General features: G+C 36.7%; 1 protein-coding gene across 1 annotated transcript in view; it reads left to right on the top strand.

Moving 5' to 3' along the window:
- MCU (mitochondrial calcium uniporter) overlaps positions 1-26560 on the top strand; it is a 191246-nt gene extending 164686 nt beyond the window's left edge. The window contains exons 3-8 of the mRNA XM_081824073.1: positions 3978-4148; positions 5257-5361; positions 15742-15902; positions 17568-17771; positions 23119-23235; positions 24602-26560. Of these exons, the coding sequence (XP_081680199.1) occupies positions 3978-4148; positions 5257-5361; positions 15742-15902; positions 17568-17771; positions 23119-23235; positions 24602-24679 (836 nt within the window). The 3' untranslated portion in view covers positions 24680-26560. The remainder of the gene's footprint in view (positions 1-3977; positions 4149-5256; positions 5362-15741; positions 15903-17567; positions 17772-23118; positions 23236-24601) is intronic.
- The last annotated feature ends 255 nt before the right edge of the window (positions 26561-26815 follow it).

The following is a 26815-nucleotide window of genomic DNA, read 5'->3' as shown; positions in this document are numbered from 1 at the left end:
AAAAAAAAAAATGAAGGTGAAATAAACCTCAGACTTATCAAAATTGGGGAGAATTTATTGTCAACACATCAGCCCAACAAGAAATGTTTAAGGAAGCTCTTCAAGCAAAAGGAAAATGATAATAAATAGAAATTTAGATCTATACTAAATGAATGAGCAACACCAGAGGGTAACTATGTGTGTAAATATAAAAGATATTTTTCCTCATTTTAAAATTTTTTTAAAATGTAATTAGTTGTCAAAGTAAAAATAATGTGTGGTTTATAACCTGTAGAAATAAAATGTATGAGAACAATAGTACAAAGCAAGGGAAATGGAAGTGTGTTGGTCTAAGATACCCTACAATGGTAAGTGGTAAATTATGTGAAAGTCAACTGTAATATTACAGGTTAAAGATGTAAATTATAAACCCTTGAGCAAGGTTCAGCAAACCCAACAGGTCAAATCCAGGCCACTGCTTGTTTTTGTAAATAAAGTTTATTGGAACACAGTCATGCCCATTTGTTTAATACCTAGCCCTTTACAGAAAAAGTTTACCAACATCTGTAAGGAAACCCCTAAAAACATAAAAAGGTATAGTTAATGAGGCAGTAGTAGAGATTAAATGTAATCATAAAAATAGTTGATCTAAAAGAGAGCAAGAATAGAGGAAAAGTAGAAGAAAGAACAGGTGGGTCAATTAAGTAGTAAGACTTATACACAAGTAGATTACACAACCATATTTATAATTTATTAAATGTAAATAACATACACACTTTAATTAGGCTGAGATTGGAGGGTGCCTTGGTGGCCTCAGTTGGTGAAGTGTCCAACTCTTGATTTCAGCTCAGGTCATGATTCCAGGGTCCTGAGATTGAGCCCTGAGTCAGGCTCCGTGCTCAGCAGGGAGTCTGCTTAAGATTCTCTTCCTCTCCTTCTGCCTCTCCCCCCATTTGTGCACTCTCTCTCTCCATCTCTCTCTAAAATAAATAAATAAATCTTAAAAACAAAACAAAACAAAAACCAAGGCTGAGGTGGTTAGATTGGATAAAATAGCAAGACCCAACTATATGCTGTGTGCAGAAAACCCACTTTAAATATAGACATGGATAGGTTAAAAGCAAAAGGATGAGAAAAAGTATAGCACAAAAAAGTATAGCACAGAAACATATGTCTACACAAAGACTTGAAAGTGAGTAATCATAAAAGCTGGAAACAGTCCAAATGTCAATCAGCAGGAAAAGGAAAAGGAATAAATTATAATATATATGTAGTATATATATAATGTATATAATACAAATAAATTATGGTATGTCCATACAGTGAAATATTACTCAGTAATAAAAAAACTACTAATGCATGCAGCAATGTGGGTTAATCTCAAAATCATTATGTTGAGAGAAGTCAGATACAAAGGAGCCTGTACTGTATGATTCCAGTAATATAAAAACTCCAGAAAGCTAAATATAAATTGAATCAGTGGTTGCCTAGGGATTAATGGGATGGGGAACAGGGGAATTTGGGGGAGTAATGGAAATGTTCTTTATCTTGATTATTGTGTCAAAACTCATCAAATGTCCATTTAAAATAAAAGCATTTTATGTTATTTACCAACTATGCCTCAATCAGGGTTACTTTTAAAATTTACTGAAAGAATGTAGTGTGAGGGGTGCCTGGATGGCTCAGGCACTTAAGTGTCTGCCTTTGGCTCAGGTCATGATCCCTGGGATCATGGGTCCTGGGATCGAGCCCTGAGTTGGGCTCCCTACTCAGTGGGGAGTTTGCTTCTCCCTCTCCCTCTGCCCCTCCCAGCCCCCCCCCACTCATGCTCTCTCTCTGTCTCAAACAAATAAAATCTTAAAAAAAAAAAAAAAAGGATATAGTGTGAGGCTATCATATACACTGTAGGCCTTATAAATTACTAGAATAGGCAAGGAAATAAGATGTAAATAATTACAACACTGCAAAGTGTGATGCATTTGGAATCTCCAGAACGTTAATCTGTATGTTTCCTCTCAACTCTTCCATTTTGAGGGGTATGAATACTTAGAAACATTATAGAATGTATCTTCTGATTCTTAAAAGCTAATAAACATTATCAGGTATCTATCAAGCAGTGAGTTAAGTGTTTTATTTTTTTAAAACATTTTTTTATTTATTTGAGAGAGAGAGAGCACGAGTGGGGGCAGGGGCAGAGGGAGAAGCAGACTCCCCGCTGAGGAGGGAGTCTGACATGAGACTCAATCCCAGGACCCTGGGATCATGACTGAGCCACCCAGGTGCCCCATGTGTTAAGTGTTTTAAATGTTTTATTTATTCCTCGAGACAACTCTGTCAGTTAAGGATTAAATCTATTTTATATATCAAAAAAAATGAGGCTCAGAGAAGTTATATACTATGCCCAAAGTTAAAAAGCCAGGATTCCATCCCACATTTGCCTCTAAAGCCTATTTTCCTTCACAGGCTAGTGCTAACTTACCATCTTTAAATGCTTGGTTGTGAGGCACCTGGATGGCTCAGTCGTTAAGCGTCTGCCTTTGGCTCAGGTCATGATCCCAGGGTCCTGGGATCGAGCCCCGCGTTGGGCTCCGTGCTCCTCGGGAAGCCTGCTTCTCCCTTTCCCACTCGCCCTGCTTGTGTTCCCTCTCTCTCTGTCTCTCTCTCTGTCAAATAAATAAATAAATAAAATATTTAAATAAAAAAATAAAAATGCTTGGTTGCTCATGTAAAAAATTCTGGTTCAGAATTTATTTATTTAAAAATTCATATAAAAATTATTTCAAAAGAGTTATTTTACTCTGACATTTGTTTTAGTGACTAAGGCTTTGTCAATCAAGACTATTGAGGAAAAAGATAAGGAAATAGGAATTCTGTGCTGTAATATAGAAAATCTTTTGAGTTTCATAGCTTATTATAATGTTTCCTTTAATAACTTTTGTTAGAAAATCCCAAATAGTTGAGCTTTGGCTTCTAGCTGACCTCAGGATGATGTTCAAGAGAACATAAAAAGAATTGTTTTGATTATATCATAATATATTCATATTGTATAAGAGAATACTTACTTACCAAGCACCTTGGAAATAATAATTATACCCTAAGTAAGAATTGACTGTCCTTGAGTAAGGGTCTCACTTTTTTTTTTTTAAAGATTTTATTTATTTATTTGAAAGAGAGAGAATGCGGGAGAGCACATGAGAGGGGGGGAGGGTCAGAGGGAGAAGCAGACTCCCTGCCGAGCAGGGAGCCCGATGCGGGACTTGATCCCGGGACTCCAGGATCATGACCTGAGCCGAAGGCAGTTGCTTAACCAACTGAGCCACCCAGGCGCCCAGGGTCTCACTTTTTAATGTATTTTCACATGTTATTCCCCAGGGATTCTTGAAAGGTGTGGCTCTTAAGAGCCACCTCCTACAGGTTATGGAGCCTGGCCCAGCAATCTCTGGCTACTTAATAAAATCTTCCTCAGTAGAACTGGGGTTTATATTCACCAATACCAAAATCTTTACCTCAAATTTCTGGGAAGGTTTCTCTCTGACCTAGTTAGAAGATAATCCTTTGCATGTTTTTTTTTTTTCCCCCCTGAAAAGTGAATTGTGTGATCCATATGATTGATCTTCCATAAGCCAGTTCCCAGAATAACCTTCAACTAAAGCTAAAGGACATATTCTTAAACCTTTGAAAATATTTTAGGGGCGCTTGGGTGGCTCAGTCGTTACGCGTCTGCCTTCAGCTTAGGTCATGGTCCTAGGGTCCTGGGATCGAGCCCTACATCAGGCTCCCTGCTCAGCGGGAAGCCTGCTTCTCCCTCTCCCACTCCCCCTGCTTGTGCTCTCTCTCTCGCTGTCTCTCTCTCTCTCTGTCAAAATAATAAAATCTTAAAAAAAAAAACAACATTTTAAACCACATTGATAATAGACCCTATATAAGAATAGTAATAATGTAGCTTTAACTTATAATGGAATCTAATTATCATATGATTATGGGTCTTTTTCATTCAGATGTGACAGTGGTGTATCAAAACGGGTTACCTGTGATATCTGTGAGGCTACCGTCCCGGCGTGAACGCTGCCAGTTCACACTCAAACCTATCTCAGACTCGGTTGGTGTGTTTTTACGACAACTGCAAGAAGAGGATCGGGGAATTGACAGAGTCGCAATCTATTCACCAGGTACAGTCACATTCATTATTTATTCCCACCCAACCCTCATTTCACCCCTGACCACTTGTACACACACACCCCCCACTGCAAAAGAATCCCCACACTCTTAACTTTAAAACACATTTTTTTTTTTTTGCTTAGCAAATGTCAGGAGAGACAGTGATTTGTCTCCCAGTTCTCAAAGTATGATTGTTCAATTTTAGGACTGTATATACACAAAAAGTCTCATTCAGAAGCACCTCACATATAATGCCATGGGCAAAGATGAGCAGTCAATCACATGTTATTGAACCTTTTATTATTACTTTAGGCATAAAATAAATTTTTCTAGTAGTTGAGCCCTTAACTCGGATATGAAGTGTTAAGGACTTCTTTTTCGATCTTCTGTCTTTCACATGAAAGTTTACAAAATAAAGACATATATGATTGGAAAAGAATGAAATAAGGCACTAAAAATTCCCATTTGACATGATATCTGTCCTATTTATTTATTTGAATACCTTACAATTTTTTCCCATTCTTTGAAAAATCTTAAACCTACAGAAAACATAAAAGACTATATAGGAAGTACCTATTTACCCTTGGATTTACCAGTTGTTAACAATTTGCCACATTTCTGTGCTTTAAGTAGTTTAAATATACTTAATTTTCATCTTATCTAGTAATATAATTAGTAGACCCTATCATCTGTCCCTACCAAATTACTGGCAACTAACCAGTAATTATACTGAGAAGTACATACATTAGAAAACATTGTGTTTTTTACTCAACAAACTTCCATCACAGATAGATATATGACATTCATGCAGCTCTCCCAGCAACCCTAGATTTCCAATTAACAGCTATAGATCTTTGTAATTATTTTACTTGTTCATAAAGTTCTGTTAGAAGAGTATATTGTTAAATCTTCATGGACTTGAGATCACCAAAGCAAAAAGCCTCAGATAATAAAAGCTTTATTTAGCACAGAACTTGGGGATGAGGCAGAAGTGAACTGGAATTTAAAAGAGAAGATATAATTTTTAAAATTGATTTTGAGGATTGCTTTTTCCTGATCATTCTCAAATAATTATGGACATATGACAAGTTTAAATTTTTACATTTAAATTTTTCACAGATGGCGTTCGAGTTGCTGCCTCTACAGGGATAGACCTCCTACTCCTTGACGACTTTAAGCTGGTCATTAATGACTTAACGTATCATGTACGACCACCAAAGAGAGGTAAAAAGTAATCTTGATAAGGCCAGAGAAATGTGGAAGGGCTTTTGGAAAGAACTTTGCTTTTCTTTGGATAACCTTGAGAAGCCGATAATAATCAAAGAAACTGAAAGTCTTACGTCCAGATAAACTCTTTCAGTTGAACAGCTCATTGATTACCTCACGCTTGAGTACTTGGCTAGTACACTGACTGAAACTTAGATTCTGCCTAGACACCAGAATGCTTTAGTATTGGATATTGTCACTCTTTCACAGAAATGAATGTTCTACGTAAATTAACCTCCTTCCTTCCATACAAGCTAGAAGTTACATTATTTTAATAACATTGCAGGGGGAATCTTTTTAAAATATATTATGGACTTCCCTGTCCATATTAAAATAATATTTTAATGAACTATTTTAAAGTTAATGCAAAAAAACCATGATGAACAAAATATCAAAAATTTAAATGAAGGCAGTTGGTATTACTGATTTCTCTTTTTATCCCAGACTCCAATATGACTCTGCACAGTACTGATGCTAGATAGCTCTCTAAAATAGCCTTTGATTTGGGTCTTTTTTGGTCACTTTTCTCTCTCTGCCCTTGATCTTATTGTCACTTACTGCTGTAGTTAATGCCCCTTCCATTATCACCAGCCTCCTAGGATGTCCCTTCTTTTCAATTCTGCTTTTGAGAATTGTGTCTAAGGTAGAAAATGTTCTCAGTGAAAGCCTAAATATTGAATGCCTCCAAAATCTGGTCCACATCTACTTTAAAAGTTTTCCTCTTTCCCTCTTACATGTTGTCTACTTTTCCTCTGTCCTCTATTCCTTTTCTCTTTTCTGAACTAGGCCATTCTTTGCCATCTCAGTGTTTGCTCACCTTTCTCTATGGTGCCTTTTTTTCTTTCTTCCTAACCTATTCCTCTTGTCAAAATCGTCAAGGCCGGCTCTTCCATGAAGGTTTTAACAGTCCTTTCTTGCTCTGACTCCCAGCCAACTAGAAGTGACTAATCTGTTCCCTGAACTCTTCTTATTCTTCTTTGTTGTTAATGCTCAGATGGAAGGCACTGTGATTTTGTGTCCTCCATTGACTCAGATGGTCGTTGTGTGTTGAGTGAAATAAGTGAGTTAAGGCGGTAGCATTTTGGTTGTTCAGAAGCCAGATTCTCTTCCACATGCAAGCTAGTTGAAATGGAACTAGCTTAGAAAAAGTATAGTAAATACGGCAAGAATGGAAAAGTATCCTTTAAATAGTAAGACATTACTGAACCAGACTTTATTACATTGGAATAACAGAACATATATATAGACCCAGGGATTGTTAGCTACATACCAGCTATGCTAATATGTTTTTCTTTATTCCCTGATTTTTGGACTAGAAGTTCTCTTTAAAATAACAGAAGTACAGGCCTTAGTTTACTCAGTTTTTTGTTATTGTTATTGTTCTTTAAATTTGCTCTTTCTTTTCCAGCTTTATTGACAGATAATTGGTATATAGCATTTAGAGCAGTTTAAGGTATACAGTGTGATGATTTAATACACTTTAATATTACAAAATGATTACCACGATAGGATTAATTAACACCTCTGTCATCTCACATAATTACCTTTGTGTGTGTGTGGTGAAACACTTAAGGTCTACTCTCAGCAAATTTCAAGTATACAATACAATATTGTTAACTATAGTCACCATGCTGTACAGTAGATCCCCAGAACTTACTCATATTACAATTGGGAGTTTGGCATCCCTTGACTGACCATACCATAATACCATAGAATCCAGTAATCCCACTTTTGGATATATAACCAATGGAAATGAAACCAGGATCTCAAAGAGATACCTGCACTCCCATATTCACTGATGCATTATTCACAGTAGTGAAGATAGGAAAACAACCTAATTGTCTGTTTGCAGATGGATGGATAAAGGAGATGTGGTACATACATATAATGGAATATTATTCAGCTGTGAAAAAGAAGGAAACCTGCCATTTGTGACAAACTGGGTAGACCTTGAGGGCATTCTACTTAGGAGTATTTTGTGTGTGTATGTGAATTACCTAGAGAATTCATTCTATTTAGATTTTCTATTAGTAAAATTTTAAAAGTTCCCTAATACATCCTTACATAAAGTATAATAAGCGGGACAGTAAGCTTACATATATTATGTTGTCCAAAATTAGAGGCTTTTAATCAATCACTAATTCTAACCACCTTGTCTAATACTGTGTTTTTAAAGCAGAAATGAATGTTTTAGGTTTTTAAATAGCATCATTATAAGGGAAAGTAAAGGTAGAAACTGAAAGGGGGAGATATTATATTTGATTCTCTGGTAATCAGTTCATCATTCTAACAACTCTTTGCTTTATCTGCATCTCAGAACTGTGGAATACTACTCAGCTTCCCCAGATGTCAGTTAGAATATGAAGTTTGTGGAGCACCTGGCTGGCTCATTTGGTGGAGCATGCAACTCTTGATCTTGGGGTTATAGGTTTGAGCCCCACATTGGTTGTAGAGATTACCTAAAATAAATTGTTTTTAAAAAAGAATGTTAAGTTTGCAAGGGTCAAAAGTCTATAATTCATAGAATAATTGTAAATTGAAATGTGAAATTTGGTCAGGGGAAGGACAGAGGGAGAGAATCTCAAGCAGACTCCCTGCTGAGCATAGAACCCTACACGGGCTGTATCCCAAGACCCATGAGATCATGACCTTAGTTGAAACCAAGAGTCTGTCACTCAACCAACTGAGCCACCCAGTCGCCCCTAAAGTATCTTTCTAGTATTTAAAATATTTTCATACATCATAGCTCTCTTACCTCTGTTATTAGACAATGAGAGATTATGCCATTAGATACCATTTCTCACAGAAGCTCAAATAATACTGTTTTAAGTCCATAAACACTTTTTCCCAAACTTCTAAAACATAGTAAAAATCAAAAACACAGGAAACAAGTGTTGGTGATGATGTAGAGAAAAAGGAGACTGGTACAGCCAGTTAAAAATAGTTAAGATAGTTAAATAGTTAAAAATAGAAGTACTCTATGATCCAGTAATTGCACTGCTGGGTATTTTCCCCAAAAATACAAAAACACTAATTCAGAGGGATACATGTACCCCTTTGTTTATAGCAGCATTATTTACAATAGCCATATTATGGAAGCAGCCCCAGTGTCCACCAACAGATGAATGGGTAAAGAAGATATGGTGTATGTATGTATACAATGGAATATTATTCAGCCATTAAAGAGGATGAAGTCTTGCGTTTTGCAATGACATGGATGGAGCTAGAGAGTATAATCCTAAGTGAAATAAGTCAGAGAAAGACAAATACCATATGATTTCACTCATGTGGAATTTAAGAAAAAACAAATGAACAAAGGAAAAAGACAAATCAAGAAACAGACTCTTAACTAAAGAAAACAAACTGACAGCTACCAGAGGTAAGGGGGTGTGGGGGATCGCTGAAACAGGTCATGATGAACACCAGGTGTTGTATGGAAGTGTTGAATCACTATATTGTACACCTGAAACTAATATAATACTGTATGTTAACTATATTGGAATTAAAATTTTTTAAAAAGATCTTAAAAAAACATAGTAAAGAAAATAATTTTCTTTTGATAATATATAAAATAGTTTTTAATTTTGTTTCCACCATATTATGTTCCTTTCCCTGTGTGAGGAAGATACTGCTGGCATCCAAGTTACCACTCTTTTTCATCTGCATCAAGAGAGCAGTTTGAATTTCTGCATTTGAGAAGGTTGGCAATCATCCAGATGAGTAGGCATATTCCTCTTCCCCACATTGGAACTCTTTTTAGTGAAAAGGCTAAACAGAAAAGAAATTGAAGGTACTAGAGCTCAGGTATCAGATGATGAGGAGGAACACTAGGATTTTATATATACATGGAGCAGATGGAACAAATCTAATAAAAGAGTTAATGAAGGAGAACTTTTCCAGGACAGTTTTTTAAGTTTTGAAAGTTTTTTCTACTCACCCCGCCTTTACCTTTTACTTCTCTCCTATTTTCCTTTTCCCTGTTTTTTGTTTTTTTTTTTTTTTTTGTTAATGACTTTATTTATTTGTCAGAAAGAGAGAGAGAGGGCACAAGCAGGGCAAGCAGCAGGCAGAGGGAGAAGCAGGCTCCCCGCCGACCAGGGAGGCCAGTGAGGGACTCGATCCCAGGACCCTGGGATCATGACCTGAGCTGAAGGCAGACGCTTAACCGACTGAGCCACCCAGGTGTCCCTTTCATTTCCCTGTTGATGGATAGCACTTTAGAGCTAAAAATGCTGTATGTTGTGTACCAGTAAACCTGAACTTTATGCACTTCCATCAGGCACCGAGGATAAAGGGCTTATTGATAGAGGATCTAATAAAGGCCTATTTAACATTTATGTGGGATTGACAGTCCATAAGTATTATGGATACCTAAGTGTTGACAACCCTTGTACCTAAGCCCAAAATTGAAAGGGGAGAGGCAGAAAGAACCAAGGGGCAGGTCATAGCACTAAGGCTAGCTGTAAGCATCATTGCATTCTTTTGATTACCATAGCTGTGTATGGCTGGATTGCCCTCTGCCCACTGCAGGATGAGAATAGTAACTGTTTTAGCAATTAGATTATTTTAAACCTAACCTAAATCTAGATTGGAGGGAGGAATATGGAAAGGGAGTACAAAAGGTCTTTTATCTCAGTCCATGTTGAAGTAGTAATTAACTACCTTCCACTTAGTATTGGGGAGGAAGAGAATATAATCTAAGTCACTGGTTGTTCAGAGTTGTTGTGCTAAGGAGAATCATTTTGATTGGCACCACTAAGCCCTTTTCCCCATTTATCCATCCAGAGGATATTGGAGACCTTGCTTCTCTCTTAATGATGTAAATGACTTGAAAGAAACAGTTGAACAGGCAAACCAAATACAAACAGTAACAAATACTTTATCAGAGACTCAACCAAAGTCCTTCTCAAACCATTCTAGTAGAGCTAAAAAGACTTTTAATCCCCATTATGTTAACATACCTCCTTGCCTTTCTGTACCTTAATTTCCTGGCAGAGATGACATGTGCAGAAACATTAATAAATATCTAATTGCATTTTTAGTGAAGCATACACAAATCATCCAAAAGTGTTGTTGGTAAGCCATTAGCAGATTTATCTTCTCTCATAATTTCATCTCCAAGTATGTGGGCAAATTTTCCCAGTTCAGTGGTTTGAGGTTGATGTTTTCCTCCACCATGACAATACCTTGGAACCGTATTCTTCCTGACAAGAAAATCTAACAAAATAAAGCCAATTCTCTTGAGTTTACTGGGGCGTTAGTAATTGGACATCTGTGAGATTGATCTTTGAATTATCATTTCATGGTTTTTTCATTACTGTTGGAAGGTGTGTGATTGCACATTAAATTTTTTTATTTGTTTAGAATAGATAGTACATTCACAAGGTTTAACTCCCAAAGTCAAAGAATGTATGGGAAAAAGTTTTCTTTTCCTTGTTCCACATCTACCCTTTGCTCCTTCTGTACCAGCAAGCACTGTTCTTAGTTTCCTATGTTTCCTGACAAATATTATTGATGCATTTGTAAGAAAATATGAATGCATAACTTTTTCCCCTTTTTATGCAATTAATAGCATATATATACACATACATACATAGTATTTATATCAGTCAGGGTTCAACTGAGGAAGCAGAGCCACATAAGTATTGTGGAATAAAAGATTTATTATAGGACTGAGACCTTATACAATTGTAGATGAAGCTGAAGAAGTAAGAGTGGATTCTGAGGAAGATGGCGGTAGAGGAGGAGGACCCTCGGCTCACCTCCTCCCATGAACACAACTAGATAACTATCAAATCATCCAAAATACCCCAGAAATCAACCTAAAGACTGACATTACAAACTCCACAACTAAAGGGAGAGAAGAGTGGGGCGCCTGGGTGGCTCAGTCATTTAAGTGTCTGACTTTGGCTCAGGTCTTAATCCCAGGGACCTGGGATCAAGCCCCACATTGGGCTCCCTGCTGAGTAGGAGAGTCTTCTTCTCCCTTTCTCTCTGCCCCTACCCCTGCTTGTACTCGCGCTGTCTCTCTCACTCTCTCTTTCAAATAAATAAATAAAATCTTAAAAAAAAAAAAAAATGGGAGAGAAGAGGCTACATCGAAGAGGGAGCAGGAGACATAACTGGCTTTTGTAACACAGAGAAGCAGGCAGAGACTAAGACAAAATGAGAAGACAGAGGAATTTATACCAAATGAAAGAACAAGATAATGCTGCAGCTGGAGATCTAAGCAAAACATATAAGTAACACACCTGATGGAGTATTTAAAGCAGTGATCATAAGGATACTCACTGGGCTTGAGAAAAGAATGGAAGACATCATTGAGAACCTTACTACCAAGATAAAAGAGTTAAAAAGGAATCAGACAGGGGCGCCTGGGTGGCTCAGTACGTTAAGCATCTGCCTTCAGCTCAGGTCATGATCCCAGGATCTTGGGATTGAGCACTGCATCGGGCTCCCTGCTCAGCAGGGAGTCTGCTTCGACTTCTCCCTCTGCCCCTCCCCCTCCTCATGCTCTTTCTCCCCCTCACACTCTCTCTCTTAAATAAATAAATAAATCTTTAAAAAGGAATCAGACATGAAGAGTGCAATATACCAGATTAGAAACAGGCTTGATGCAATGAACAGCAGGCTGGAAGAAGCAGAGGAACAAATTAATTACCTAGAAGACAGTAATGGAAAGCAATGGAGCTGAACGAGAGAGAATAGATTTAGGGAATTCAATAACTCCATCAAACATAATAATACATAAGTATTATAGAAGCCCCTGGAAGAAGAAGAGAGAGAAAAGGGGGGCAGAAAATGTATTTGAAGAAATAATAGCTGAAAATTTCCTTAGTCTGGGGAAGGAAACAGACATCCAGATCCAGGAGGCACCATAAAACTCCCATCGAAATCAACAAAAGCAGATCCACACCGAGACATACTGTAATTAAATTTGCAAACTTAATGATAAAAAATTCTTAAAATGGCAAAAGAAGTCAGTAACTTACAAGGGAAAACCCATAAGGCTAGCAGGAGATTTTTCAACAGAAACTTCGCATGCCAGAAGGGATAGGCATGATATATTCCAAGTGCTGAATGGGAAAAATCTTCAGCCAACCATACTCTATCCAGCAAGGCTATCATTCAGAATAGAAGGAGAGGTAAAGAGTTTCCAGACAAGTTAAATGAATTCATGACCACCAAACCAGCCCTACAAGAAATACTAAAGTGGAACGGGGAGACCAAAAGTGACAGAATAAAAGGCAGAAAACACAAAAGCAGTAAAAAAGTATTTTCATAAAAAAGTCCAGCAACTCACCAAAAAAAAGATATGAAATGTAATAACATATACTTAAAACATCGGGAGGGGAGGAGAAAAGAATGGGTTCAAACTTAAACGACCACCAACTTAATTTAGACTGCTGTATGCAGAAAAGGTTATATACAAACCTAATAGTAGCCATATATCAAAAACCACTAATAAACATGCAAAGAATAAAGAGAAAGAAATCCAAATATATCAGTAAAGAAAATCAGCAACACACAAAAGAGAGAAAGACAAGAAAGGATCTAGAAACTTATTGATGGACCTTTATGTAGTTTTCATCTTTTGCTATAGTATATACTGTAGTGTTGAATAGTCTTGAATATGTGTCACTTAGGAAGTCTATGAGTATATATGTAAGAAAAATACCTGGAAGTGGAAGACTGTGTCAAAGGGTATGTGGATCAAAAATTTAAATTTTGAAGAAGAAAAATATTAAAAGTACTGAAAGACAATCTAAAGAGAAATATTTTTATAACCTTGGATTGAGAAAGAACTTTCTAACTATAACATAAAACCCAGAAGCCATAAAAGAAAAGATTGATATAAAAAATAATGTTCTACACAGCAGAACCTGTAATACAAATACTAATTTTTTAAACTAACAAGTTTTCAATGAACAATATTCTAATAGAAACTTACTTTTTTTGTAAAACAAATTCCAAGCCTGATTTCCAATTTTATAGATTTTGAGGTTATGATTATCTGTACATGCTTGGTCATTAACATGTCCATGCTTCATTAGGAAAAAGAAGAGAAGAGATTCTGTTTAGTTTTGCTTACTTGCTTCCTTTCCTCTTTACTTCCTCCCCTACCTCCCTCCTTCCTTCCTTCCTTCCCTTCCTTCCTTGGACTTCTAAGCAAATACAGTAATACAGTTTTGAAAGTTAAAATGGGGGTGCCTGGGTGGCTCAAGTCAGTTAAGCATCTGACTCTTGGTTTCAGCTTAGGTTGTGATCTTGGGGTTGTGGGATCAAGCCCCCCATTGTGCTCCATGTTCAGCGTGGAGTCTGCTTGAGATTTTCTCTCTCCCTCTGTCCCTCCCCCCATTCCCCTGCTCAAATAAATAAATCTTTTAAAAAATAAAGTGGAAAAAGAAAACATACAATAAGAAAGTCATTGGATTACCAGATGATCTTTGTCCATTTCCTACTAGCTATGCAACTTTGTGAATATTATTATGAGACCTCCTTAAAGAGAGCAACCACCTCATATTTAATTTTTTTTGTTGTTTTTTCAGGTTACAACTTTTTATTGTTATGTTAATCACCATACATTACATCATTAGTTTTTCTCATATTTAATTTTTTTTCCCTCTGTAGTGACTAGATCAGTACCTAGTACAAAAACATTTGTTAATCTTATCTCTAGGATTCAAATTCCTCATTTATAAATTTTGGCTGCCAAGTTTACTCATGCTGTTATTGTGAGGATAACATGATATAAATAATATATGTGTAGAGAGTTTGTTAGCCATAGATAATTGATAAGGACTTGTCTTTTTGAAGGGGATTAAGCTTTCAGGAGAAATACTGTTATTGATCTAGTAGCAACATTATGACTCAGTTCCTGTCATGGGGTCAGGAGACATGGACTCTACCACCTCACTGTGACATTCCAAATAAGCTATGCCTTCTAGAGTGCAGCTTCCTCTTCTGGTAACTTTGGAAAGTGTAAAGCCATATGCAAATGTGAGCTACACCTTCAGTACAAAGAAGGCCCTGTTGACATAGATGACTTTTAGAACTCAAAGTGTTCTTTTGTCTGTTCCCATTAACTCAGCACACATTTGCTGAAGTGTGCAAGATACTATGCTGGGTGCTATATCCCATTTTACTATATCAGCTCTTCTCTAATGCAATTGGCTGCCCTTACTTGAATTTTTCATTGATTGAATTTCTGTGATAACTGTACTAAAGGACATCCTTGAAAAAAGTTTAAACACATGGCTAATTATGACTATGGCTTATTTGATTTAGATGAGTGACCTTATGCTGTACATAACAAAATGTCACATTTAAGGCTAATAAGATTTTAAAACAAAAATTTTCTTTTTTAGTGCTTTTTGTTTTTATTCTTTGACAGCTGAGATCAGCTGATTTTTTTTTAAGATTTTATTTATTCATTTGAGAGAGAGAGAGAGTGAGAGCATGAGCAGGGAGGAGAGGGAGAATCAGGCTCCCCACTGAGCAGGGAGCCCGACATGGGGCTCAATCCCAGGACCCTGGGATCATGACCTGAGCTGAAGGCAGACGCTTAACTGACTGAGCCACCCAGGTGCCCCATAGCTGATTTTTTACTAGATTTTCAAAACGTAATTTTTAGATCTCTGGAAACACACGCTACTCACAGAAGAAGATATTGAATCAAAGAATTTAATCTTTTACCCTTTCAATCATTCTCTTAACTTAATGCCCTCTCAAACATGATATTGAGGCCTAAACAGCTATATTCTGTGTCTTTTCCCAACAGGGATAAATAAAAGTTGGTATGCTAAGGGGAAGGTGTATGGGAGCGGAAGAGTTTTAGGATAATTGTATTTTTCTTTATACCTTTGTATTTGCAAATTTGATATACTGTGTATTTTTTTCTGTGTTAAACAGGAAAACAATCACCAATTAAAATGGCAGGACCACAGATAAATTATAGATAAGCATTTTGATAAGCATGATAATCGGATTGATTCTAAACCTCTCTACTAGTTTTTAACCTATGGCCTAAATTTTTTTGTTTCTATCTAATGAAGATTATTGTTATTTGTAACCTTATTTGTAGCATTTTGACTTCCAAGCATGTAACAGTAGATGTTGGCTTCAAAATTTTCAAGTTGCCTAAATATGAATTGACTTTCTAGGATTTGTAGATACCTCTTTTTTGAAAAGGAACTATCACTTTCCTTCAGTAGAACACTGATGGTGGGGTCCCGTAGCAAATGCATCTATCTTGTTTTTATTGTTGTCTAATAACCCTGGGAATAGTAATGCTCTATCTAAGGCAAACTTTTAAAAAATGTAACCCCTTTTTTTCAGACCTCTTAAGCCATGAAAACGCAGCAACCCTGAATGATGTAAAGACACTCGTCCAGCAGCTGTACACCACTCTGTGCATCGAGCAGCACCAGTTAAACAAGGAAAGGGAGCTTATTGAAAGATTAGAGGATCTCAAAGAGCAACTGGCTCCCCTGGAAAAGGTGCCGATTCAAATCTCAGACTTTCCTCTTCAACAGTAATTTTCTAGAACATATATGTTTGCGTCTCCCCCCGCCCCATCTTTTTTGGTAATTGAGTTGTGTCAGTCAAACTAGTCCTTTAGTTTTGGGGTCTGAACATAAAAAAAGTCCAATTAAAGCTAAGAAAAAACTTAAAAAGGAATAGTTTTGAGTCTTCATAATGGGCATAGAACTTTGAGCTCTAAATGTCTGCCCTTACCAGATTTACCACCTTTGCAACAAAAATTGAAATAATTACTGATTGAGAAAAGTTATATGTGTAGTGGATAATGATTTTGGCCAAGTTAAGAATCAATATTATATGGAATATTATGCAGCTGTTAAAAATGATTATATAGACCTAATATGCAATAGAAGAATATTATTATATTTTATGCAAAGTAAATTATAAAATAGTGTGCATATGTATATACTATGATCTAATTTTTAAATGTGTGCATATAGCTATGCATATTTATATATATGTATATGTAAACCACAGGAAAAATGTCAGAAGAAATATATTCCAAAATGCTAATGGAGTGGTAGGATGATGATTGATTTTCTTCTTCACATTTTTCCAGATGTTTTATAGTAAATGTGTCATTCTTGTTTTTTTTTTTTTTTTTTTAAAGATTTTGTTTATTTATTTGAGAGAGAGAATGAGATAGAGCATGAGAGGGGGGAGGGTCAGAGGGAGAAGCAGACTCCCTGCTGAGCAGGGAGCCCGATGCGGGACTCGATCCCGGGACTCCAGGATCATGACCTGAGCCGAAGGCAGTGGCTTAACCAACTGAGCCACCCAGGCGCCCCTCATTCTTGTTTTTTAATGATGATGCAAATATTTTCATTGTAAGGAATTAGACTATCAGAGGTTAAGAAAGGGAACAAATACTCTTCATATTGTGCTTTTTCTCATTTCCTTAAAAATAATGAACTTGTATCTCAAGGTTGTTCTCATTAAATTTAAGACCATTAGAAATGTGATAAACTTGAACTGTTGTGAAGGAGAATGAGATTTAAATTTGGTATTTTCAAGATGTAAAAAAGCATTTTTTTAATGTACCAGCTATAATAAAATAATTGTTCTTTTATTGAATACTTACTGTGTGCTGGGAATTGTGCAAGTATTTTACCTGTATTCCATTATTTAGTCCTCAGAATAACTCTGTAGTGACACTGATGACGATACACGGCTCAGGGCCTGAACACAGCTGTTCTGAATCCAGAGTCCATGCTCTGACTCACTGTACTATCTGCCCTCTGGCAGACCCCTTGAGTAAACAATGATGATAGATTACATCTTGTATACTACAGTTAAGAGAACACTGGCATGTTTTCATATCCTTCCCTCAAAAAAGATAATTGTGTAGTTGGATGAAGAGTTGTTGACACTGACTTACTCCTGTAGTTTCACCATATTTTCATCTACTTCTAGGGTGAAACATAAAACACAAGTGTCCTAAGAAAAGTGTTACTCCTATGAAATATTCAGTGAAAACTACAGACAAGCTACGTTTACTAGAATGGAGACTAACATGTCTTGATTATGAGCCCTATTTCTTCCATGAACGTAAAACAGTTTAAATTTAAAATTGGTTCTCTGTCAAAATGCCATATTGTTGATTGATTATGTGTGCCCTGTAGGTACGAATTGAGATTAGCAGAAAAGCTGAGAAGAGGACCACTTTGGTGCTATGGGGTGGACTTGCCTACATGGCCACACAGTTTGGCATTTTGGCCCGGCTTACCTGGTGGGAATATTCCTGGGACATCATGGAGCCAGTCACCTACTTTATCACTTACGGAAGTGCCATGGCAATGTATGCATATTTTGTAATGACACGCCAGGTAAGAATTCCTCTTCTAGAAACTTTTAATGAGATGCTAATGAAGTTTTGGTTGTCAAAGTAGTTCTCTTTTCTCTTGTATTCTTTCTAAGGCCAGTTCCCTTTAAGTACCCATTTATCCTACACACACACACACACACACACACACACACACACTCGTATGCACACGTGCACATGGCATGCTAATTGTGTATTAGGCCCTATTCTAGGTGTTAAAGGTAGGGAGGTAAATCAGGGTTCCTGACCTCATGAACCTCACAGACTATAAAGTGAGCCATATAAACCATTAAATTCAGAAAAAAAAAAAATTTTACATTAAGTTACAGAATAAGAGGGCAAAGGGAGAAGAATGATCTGCTTCAGGATAGCTTGTTCAACCAAGTTGGCTTGGCTTTTTATGTACTATGTAATTAATTTAACAGTTGGATAGGGTAGTCTCAAGCTTTTTGTTTTTATTGAATTCTTGGAATGGAAAGTTGGTGATAACTAATCAAATAGTTAAACTCAACTCTGGGCTATTTCTAAGTATGCTTAGAGTATAGGTAGGCTTCTTTGTTACTGTTTTTGCTTCATGGAAGAGAGATGAAAATTATAGATATCTAATCACTTTATGTGCCTGGCCTATTCTCTAGCAGCCAAGACTCATTTACTAAATAGCACTATCTGGAACTAATTTTTGTTGCCAGTGTTACTTTTAAAGTAGCTTGAAAATCCCTGTGTCACTTTAAAAAGTAAGAAGGATTTATTATCACTTATTATTATCTGTTTGATACCAACACAGATCCAACTTCCCTTGATAAAAAACATTTGCAGTAAGTGAGACATGAGAACCTTTTTCTATTTTCTTAGGTATCAAAAGAAAGCTGAGAATTGCTTCTCTTATATTTTTATATGGCTGCGATTGACATAGGCATTTTGTTTCTGTTGTTGTTAGACCACTGGTCACGGCCTATTTATGTGTGAGAAAATGAAAGCCCAAGAATGGTATTTAACCTTCCTGGGCCTCCCAAACTTGTCTAGGAGAGAAGAGAGACAATAAACTGTTCATGTCCTGCCATTGTTTGCCCAGAGTATCCACCTAGTCCCATGTCTGGCTCATGCGCAACAGAACTGAACAACCAGATGAGTCATGTCTAATCACAGCTCTGGACATGGCTTTGCTGTCTGTCTGTCTTTGTTTCTTTCCTTCTCTCTTCTCTCTTCCCTGTTCCTGTCCCTTATATACACACCCCTTTAATAGGTTCTTTTTATCTATTGATTGAAGTCCAAACTCCTTAGCCTGATATTCATAACTGGTTGCTCTCTGTCTTCTCCACAGGTCTGTCAGTTCCCTACAGTATACTTACTATGTGTTCTAAACAAATCAAATTGTATTCTTTATTCCCCCAAATGCCCTGAGTTTTCTACCACTTCATTCCTAACTTCCCATCATTCTATCAACGGGGAGAGTTCTCCCTCTTGATCTCTACCTGTTATATTTCAAGGTTTCTTAAATGCTTATCTTTCATGAACCTTTGGCCAGTTCCCTACAGCCAACTTAGAACTCTCCTTCTGAATTCCTGTAGCACATTGTGCCTCTGATTTCATTCATCCTATGCTATCTTGTATTATAATTATTCACATATAATGTCTTCACCCTTCTACTAGACTGTAATGTCTTAGGAGGTGAGACATTCAGGTTTTTTTTTTTCAATTTTTATTTCCCTTTAGCTACTATTAATCCATTATTGTCATCATCAGTAACTCAATATTCACTTCTGCTTCTTATATGACATACTAGGCATCAGACCAATCCTCCCATTAGGAAAAGTTAGAATAGTTAGATAAAACATTAAATACATTTGCCTATAAACACTAGAGAACTTATAAGATAGCAAAAATTACCATGCAAGGACCTGAAGAAGAATTCCAGGAAGGTGAACCTGGTGTCAGGTATGCTTACTCCTCTGGGGATTTATGCTGACTAAGCAGGGTAAGATGGAGAGACTAAGAAGCTGAGCCATACTTGATGATCTAGGACCAAAACCATAGAGATTGCGTTGGTTTGGAACCTCTAATGGCTACCATTGTAGAATAAGGATGAACTTGTTGTAGGTTCTCTCTGAACTATAGCCCAACTTCATTCATCTCAATTCCATAAATTAGACTAAGGTATTCCTAAAATAGTGGTAATCCCACACTGCTAGTGCTCATAGATGCCAGGCAGAAGCAAACATAAATTATCCCTGGAGGAGAGGGCAAGAAAAAAATGTAAAGATTGGAAAGAAAGAAAACTGATGTTATTCAAAGATTTTTGTACAGAAAAAAATACAAAAACATGTATATATATTTGGTTAGAATCCATAAGTAAGTTTCATAGGGTTACTGGATACAAGGTCAGTATACATAAATCAATTGCCAACAACAAAAAATTATAAATGAGACTTTAAGAGATGCAACTTAAAATGACTTTTAAATATATCTAGAAGTAAATTGTGCAAAAGATGTGCAGGACCTCTATGCAGAAAAACATAAAATTAAAGGAAACTTCTAAGCATGTTCATGAACTAGAAAAATAAATACTAAAACATGTCAGTTGTATACAAATTGATCTGTTAGATTCAGTGCAATCCCAGTCAAGATTCCAACAATTTTGGGGATGGGGCGGGGAAGAGATTTGAATAAGTTGCTTCTAGAATTTCAATGAAAATGTAAAAGATTTGGAAGGATATGGATACAGGATATGGAAGACTATAGCTTTATTTATGAAACTACAATAATTGAGACAGTGGCACAAAGACAGTCCAATGGAATAGATGAGAAAATGTAGAAACAGACCTGGTATAAATGAACTTTTGATTTTAAAACGATAGCGCTGCAAATAAAGAAGAGTCTTTTTCTACGAATGGTGCTGGGACAGTTGAATATCCATATAAAAAAAATGAAACAACCCCATCCTTACACATCCTTAATTAACAAAAATTAATTCCAGATGGATTATAGATCTAAATATGAAAGGTTACACAATAAAGCTTCTGGAAGAGGGGCACCTGGCTGGCTCAGTTGGTAGAGCATACAGCTCTTGATCTCAGGGTTGTAAGTTCAAGCACCATGTTGGGTGTGGAGATTACTTAAAAATAAAATCTTTTTAAAAAATAAAATAGGGATGCCTGGGTGGCTCATTTGGTTAAGCTTCTACCTTCAGCTCAGGTCATGATCCCAGGGTCCCAGGATTGAGTCCCACATCGGGCTCCCTGCTTGGCGGAGAGCCTGCTTCTCCCTCTCCCTCTGCTGCTCCCCCTGCTTGTGCTCTCTCTCTCTTTCTCTGTGATAAATAAATAAAATATTTATTAAAAAAAATAATAAAAAATAAAATAAAGCTTCTGGAAGATAATATAGGAAAATATGTCAGTTACTGTGGAATAGGGAATGATTTCTTACCCAGATTGAAAAGTGCTAACCATGAAGAGTAAGAATGATAAATTTGAGTATATTAAAATTAAGAACTTCTGGGGGCACCTGGGTGGCTCAGTCGGTTAAGTGTCTGCCTTTCGCTCTGTCATGATCTCTGGGTCCTGGGATCGAGCCAGCAGCATAGAGCTTTCTGCTCAGCAGGGAGTCTGCTTTTCTCTTTCTGTCCCTCTGCCCCTCCCCACTGCTCATTCTCTCTCAAATAAATAAATAAAATCTTTTAAGAAAATTAAGAATTTCTGTTTATTAAAGAACACCATTAAAAGGGCAAGCAGCCTGGGGGAGATATTTGTAGTACATATACCCAACAAAGGATCCATAACCAGAATATATTAACAAAGCCTGTAAATCAGTAAGAAAAAAACCAGACAACCCAATAGAAAAAGATGGCAGGAGATTTGAATAAGCACATCTAAAAAAGGAAATTCAGATGGCTAATAATACATGAAACAAAAAGGCCTCAGCCTCATGAGTGATCAGGAAAATGCTATAGATCTCCAAGAGACATGAAAACATGTTCACACAAAACCTGTACAGGAATATTCGTAGCAGCATTATTCATAATAGCCATAAATGTGGAAACAACCCAAATGTCTATCAGTTTATTAATGGATAAATAAAATGTAGCATATCCATTCAATGGACTATTACTTGGCAACAAAGAGAAATGAAGTACCAATACATGCGACAAATGGATAAACCTTGAAAGAAGGCAGCCACAAAAGGCCACAAAAGATTCCATTTATATGAAATGTCCAGAAAAGGCAAATCCATAGAGATATAAAGTAGATTAATAGTTGCCTGGAATTGGAGATGTTGAGGGATATGCGAAGTGACTATTAGAGTACAGGATTTCTTTTGGGGATGATGAAAATGGTCTAAAATTGATTGTAGTGATGGTTGTGCAACTTCATGAATACCCTAAAAACCATTGAACATTATGCTTTAAATGGGTGAATTGTATGGTATGTGATTTATGTCTCAGTACAGCTGTTTTTGAAAAATGAGGTAGTACTTCTGCACACACACCAGAATGGCTAACATTTTTTTTTTTTTAAACTGGCAATACCCAGCATTGGCAAGGATATGGAATAATGGCAACTCTCATATCCTGCTGATGGGAGTATAATTGGTATCACCATTTTGGAAGCCTGTTTCATATCCCTTCCTAATTTGAACACAGGCATACCTTATGATCTAGGATTTCCATTCATAGATATATATCCAACAGAAGAGATAAGCCCAAAAATGTTCTTGGCAGCATTATTTATAATAGCAAAGCCTGGAAACAACCCAAAAGTCTATCAATAGTAAAATGGATAAATGAATTTTGATGTAGTCATACAATAGAAAGTAACATAGCAATGGAGATGAATGGACTACAAAAGTATGACTATCACAAACATATTGAGCGAAAGTAGCCATACACGATACTTACTGTCTGACTTCATTTTTATAAAATTAAAAAAAACAGGTAAAATTAAGCTAAAATTAGAGTTCAAGGGGATTCATGCTTAAGTAGGAAAGCTGTAAAGAAAGTAAGAAAATAATTACAATAAAAGGCAAGACAGTGATGAGTTTTGGGAGTAAGGAAAGCTTACTAATAGAGAAGAGGCAGGAGGATGCCTTCCAGGTTGTTGGCAATGTTAGATTTTCTTTATCTGGTGATGATTAACTTATTCATTATGTGATGATTCATTGTAATGTACATTTTTGTTTTATGTACTCTTCCATGTGTGTTTCACAATAAAAAATGTTTAAGAAATATTTAACGCAGCACATTTATCAGTATATATCTTTATATGTGTGCATGTATATTGAACCTAATCAACAGTTAGTGCTCATTTTGTAAAGCTAGTATTCTAAGGACTAATAATTTAATTTCTCCTTTATTGTAGGAATATGTTTATCCAGAAGCCAGAGATAGACAATACTTATTATTTTTCCATAAAGGAGCCAAAAAGTCACGTTTTGACCTAGAGAAATATAATCAACTCAAGGATGCAATTGCTCAGGTAAGTGTTCCAAAAATAAAAATAAATTCCAGCTCCATTTTGTATGGTATTGGTATAATAATAATAATAATAATAATAATATATTACCATTACTATAGTAATATGTTACTATATTACTATTACTAATAATGTATTACTATTATCCATAACTATAGTGCTTCAATGGGTAAACTCTGAAAGAATGATCACACCCTCTTCTTACTATATTAATTATTCGTCAGATAATAAGAATGTCTATTTTAGCATGGACACCTCTCTGGAAAGTTTTAGAACACAAGCAGGTGAAAAGATGATGGGTCCTGTCTATCCTATTAACAGTAGCATATTGAAATTTGTAGAGCTATTTTTACTTTTTTCTTTTTGTTTCTTTAAAGTTGTCTATTTTTACTTTTCTCTCTTTTTAAAATCTTTTTACAACAATTTCCAAAGATTTCCCACCTAAAATGTGTGATACCAGTGGGGCAAAAATAAACTCCAGGTAAGAGAGACTACTGCAAATGTTTGCCAGGCACAAGTCAGAGTTTATTGAACTAGAAGATGCTGTTTTTAAAAAGATTGATACATTTTATTTTTCATAATAGTTACCTCTTTCAAATTTCTGCGGGTGCCTCCTTCTGATATCTTTGATTTTGCTGAATAAATCTTTATTCCTCTTCTCTGCAGTCTTACATGATTTTAGAGATTTTTAAAAAATCTCTAGAAGCTTTTCTATCCTCTTTAATGTTTGGTTGCTCTTCTCTGTCTCTTATTGGTACCAAGAGGTTGTACTTTGAATAGGCTTAGTCTGTCTTCCTGCCTTGGCCTAAGTTGACTCGTGTCTTCTTGTTGCTCTGTGTGGTGGTTCTCAACTGGAGGGAACGCATCAAATCATCCCTGGCGCTGTTAAAAATACAGATGCTTCAGCCCCACCCTAAGCCTAACAATCCAGCTCCATAGGGGTGAGGTCCCAGCCCATGTGAGTTTTGAAAGTGCTGCAGTTGACAGCACATCCCTGTTTTTAAAATCACTAAGCGAAAAACTTAAACAACTACTGGAGGAATAACTAAAGGTTGAGAACCGCCGTCAGGGTGCATCACGTGCTCCCCAGGTTCTTGAGCCTCTGAGTCCTGCCGTGTTGACAGCACAGCCTTTTCTGGAGGCTCTGTTGACAGCTGAAGCTGCCAGGACAGACTTCCATTCTGGTCTCCCTTTGTTGTCCCGGGCCTTTAAAGCCCTTTGCTTCTGAGGCACTCTTATTTTGAGAGTAATTGAGATGATTTCTGTGATTCATAGTGATGCAGAAAAGACAATTTCCTTTTCTCAGGAGATAATAATATCATTGAAAGCTTCACTAGCCAATTTTTCTCACCTTTTGTTTCTATTTTAGGCAGAAATGGACCTTAAGAGACTGAGAGACCCATTACAAGTACATCTGCCCCTTCGACAAATTGGTGAAAAAGATTGATCTGCAAAGAGCCTCTGAATCCTGGCAGAAAGAACACCTGTTTATAACTCTTGCCTTTTTAATTAAAGCATTGCAGGTGGAAGCTGGGAGCCAAGTCAGGGTAGAGGGTTTTTACCTTTAAAAAACAAAAACAAAAAGGATCTTAGGGAAGAAGGGAATATTAAAATCTAAGGATCAGGCTTTGTGGAATATAAGCTCAAAGGGCTTAGTGAATATTGTCTTAATCAAGCATCTTAGTTTCTGGATGAAAATGATGCATTATGTAGTTGAGAGATTCATAAAGAGACAAGGATGCTGGGGGTGTTCCTTTCTTGCATCTTCTTGCAGGGTCAGCAAAACAGTAACACACCAGCACCCCACTCAGCTCTAATTTTTTTTTTTTAATTTAACTTTTCTTATTTTTGACATAGGAGTAAATAAATCTACCGGAAAAGCAAATCCTCAAGATGTGTGGGTGGCAAACAGAGTCTGAGTCCATGCCATTAGCATTTATTTTAAATTGGACCCAGTCTCTGCAAAGTGACCAGGAATCTCTCCTCTTTATGCCCCTTTTCTAACTACCCACTCCTGTTGGTTACGCTAATTTTATCCATATGAGAGTTGGAACCAACTTACGACTGTTTGATAATTGACACTTTGGATTATCCCGTAATACCTTCTTCAATGTCTGTATATTCCAGTGCTCTGGATCAGTATCTAGGAATCATTGGCAACACTGCATGAGGTTGTTTTGTTTTGTTTTGTTTTGTTTTGTTTTTTACTAATTTAAGAGGAGGCAGAATTTCCCTCCTTTATTTAACTATCCTATTGATATTCCCCTCTCCCTCCATAACTGAAATCAGAGGGGGAGGGGGGTGTTCAGCTGTATTACCAAATCAGGAAGATGTAAGGTTTACAAATTGGCTAAAAATCATGGCTCTCTAGCCATTTCAAACCAGAATAATTTCATTGCTGTTAATCTGCTTGTGTGACAGCATTCCAGCCCACCCAGATGGCGCTGCCTTGTCTGGAGACTTTGTTTATCTTGAAGGACACACACTTCCACACTGTTTGTGAGCCGCACCACCTCCACCACTTCAGTAGTTGTAAATCAAGTGTGTGGATCTCAAAGGGTGCAATTTATCTTTATACAGGAATACATTTCTATGGCTTCCTTCAACCTACCCCCTTCACCCTATTTTTTCTTATCTTAAATTGAGAGAAGGAAGAATTAATCTTATACTCTATCAAAATATTTTCTACCATATTTCCAGATGACATCTGCACTTGAAGAGTCAAAGGAATCCGTGTCTAATATCCTGTTTTTAACTACTGTGGGGGCAGGATGGAAAGGATGATGAGGCTTGCCACACAGCCGATTGGCTTTTTCTTTCGCATGATTCGCCCCTTCTCATTGTGGCAGGGAGGTTATTTCTCATTTTCTTCCTCTTTTGGGGATCATTGTGTATGAAAAGAAACACTTGCGATGACAAACCCAGATTCCAGGTGCCTTGCAGAGGTTGAAGGCCCTACAGGACCGCCACTGCTCTGCTCCTGCCACCACCCCTTCCACTGGCATGACGGAACGAAAGGATGCATGTCTCCCCTTCCTTCCAGGCCCCCCAGTTGTTCAACCCCTTCCCTCATTTATTTTTCTTAAGTTATGTGAATTATTTTTAAATCATCTGTCCTGTTTGTGTGCAGGGTTTTGAAGAAGAAACAGCACAGTGCAATGAGCAAATTCTTTCAGGGTGTGTGGGAGGCAAGGGAGGGAAATGTGGAGGAAAGTCCTTTAAACAAATAGCAAAATATTGAACATGTGTAAAATCCTGTATCATTTATGAAATATGTATAAAAAGCAATGTACCTTCTGGAACAATAAATACTTATTCAATTTTTGAACTACAGCATCTGATTCTTTAAAGCAAAACCAAAAACAACAACAACCACGCAACAAAACTTATTTTCCTGTGATTCTAGTGGAAAACTGTTTACTTCTAAAATTAATTCTTATAAAAATACCATTTTGCAATTAAATTTGGTTCCTAGAGCCTGTATTTTTAAACAGGCATTTAAAAAAAAAAAAGATTTTATTTATTTATTTGGCAGAGAGAGCACAAGCAGGGGGAGCGGCAGCCCATCGCCCCCTGCCCAGCG

This window comes from Leptonychotes weddellii, chromosome 6, assembly GCF_054177405.1.
Source record: "Leptonychotes weddellii isolate Sample4059 chromosome 6, ASM5417740v2, whole genome shotgun sequence".
Lineage (NCBI taxonomy): Eukaryota > Metazoa > Chordata > Mammalia > Carnivora > Phocidae > Leptonychotes > Leptonychotes weddellii.
Note: the sequence above shows the minus strand (reverse complement) of the source record. Positions and strands in the feature narration are given on the sequence as shown.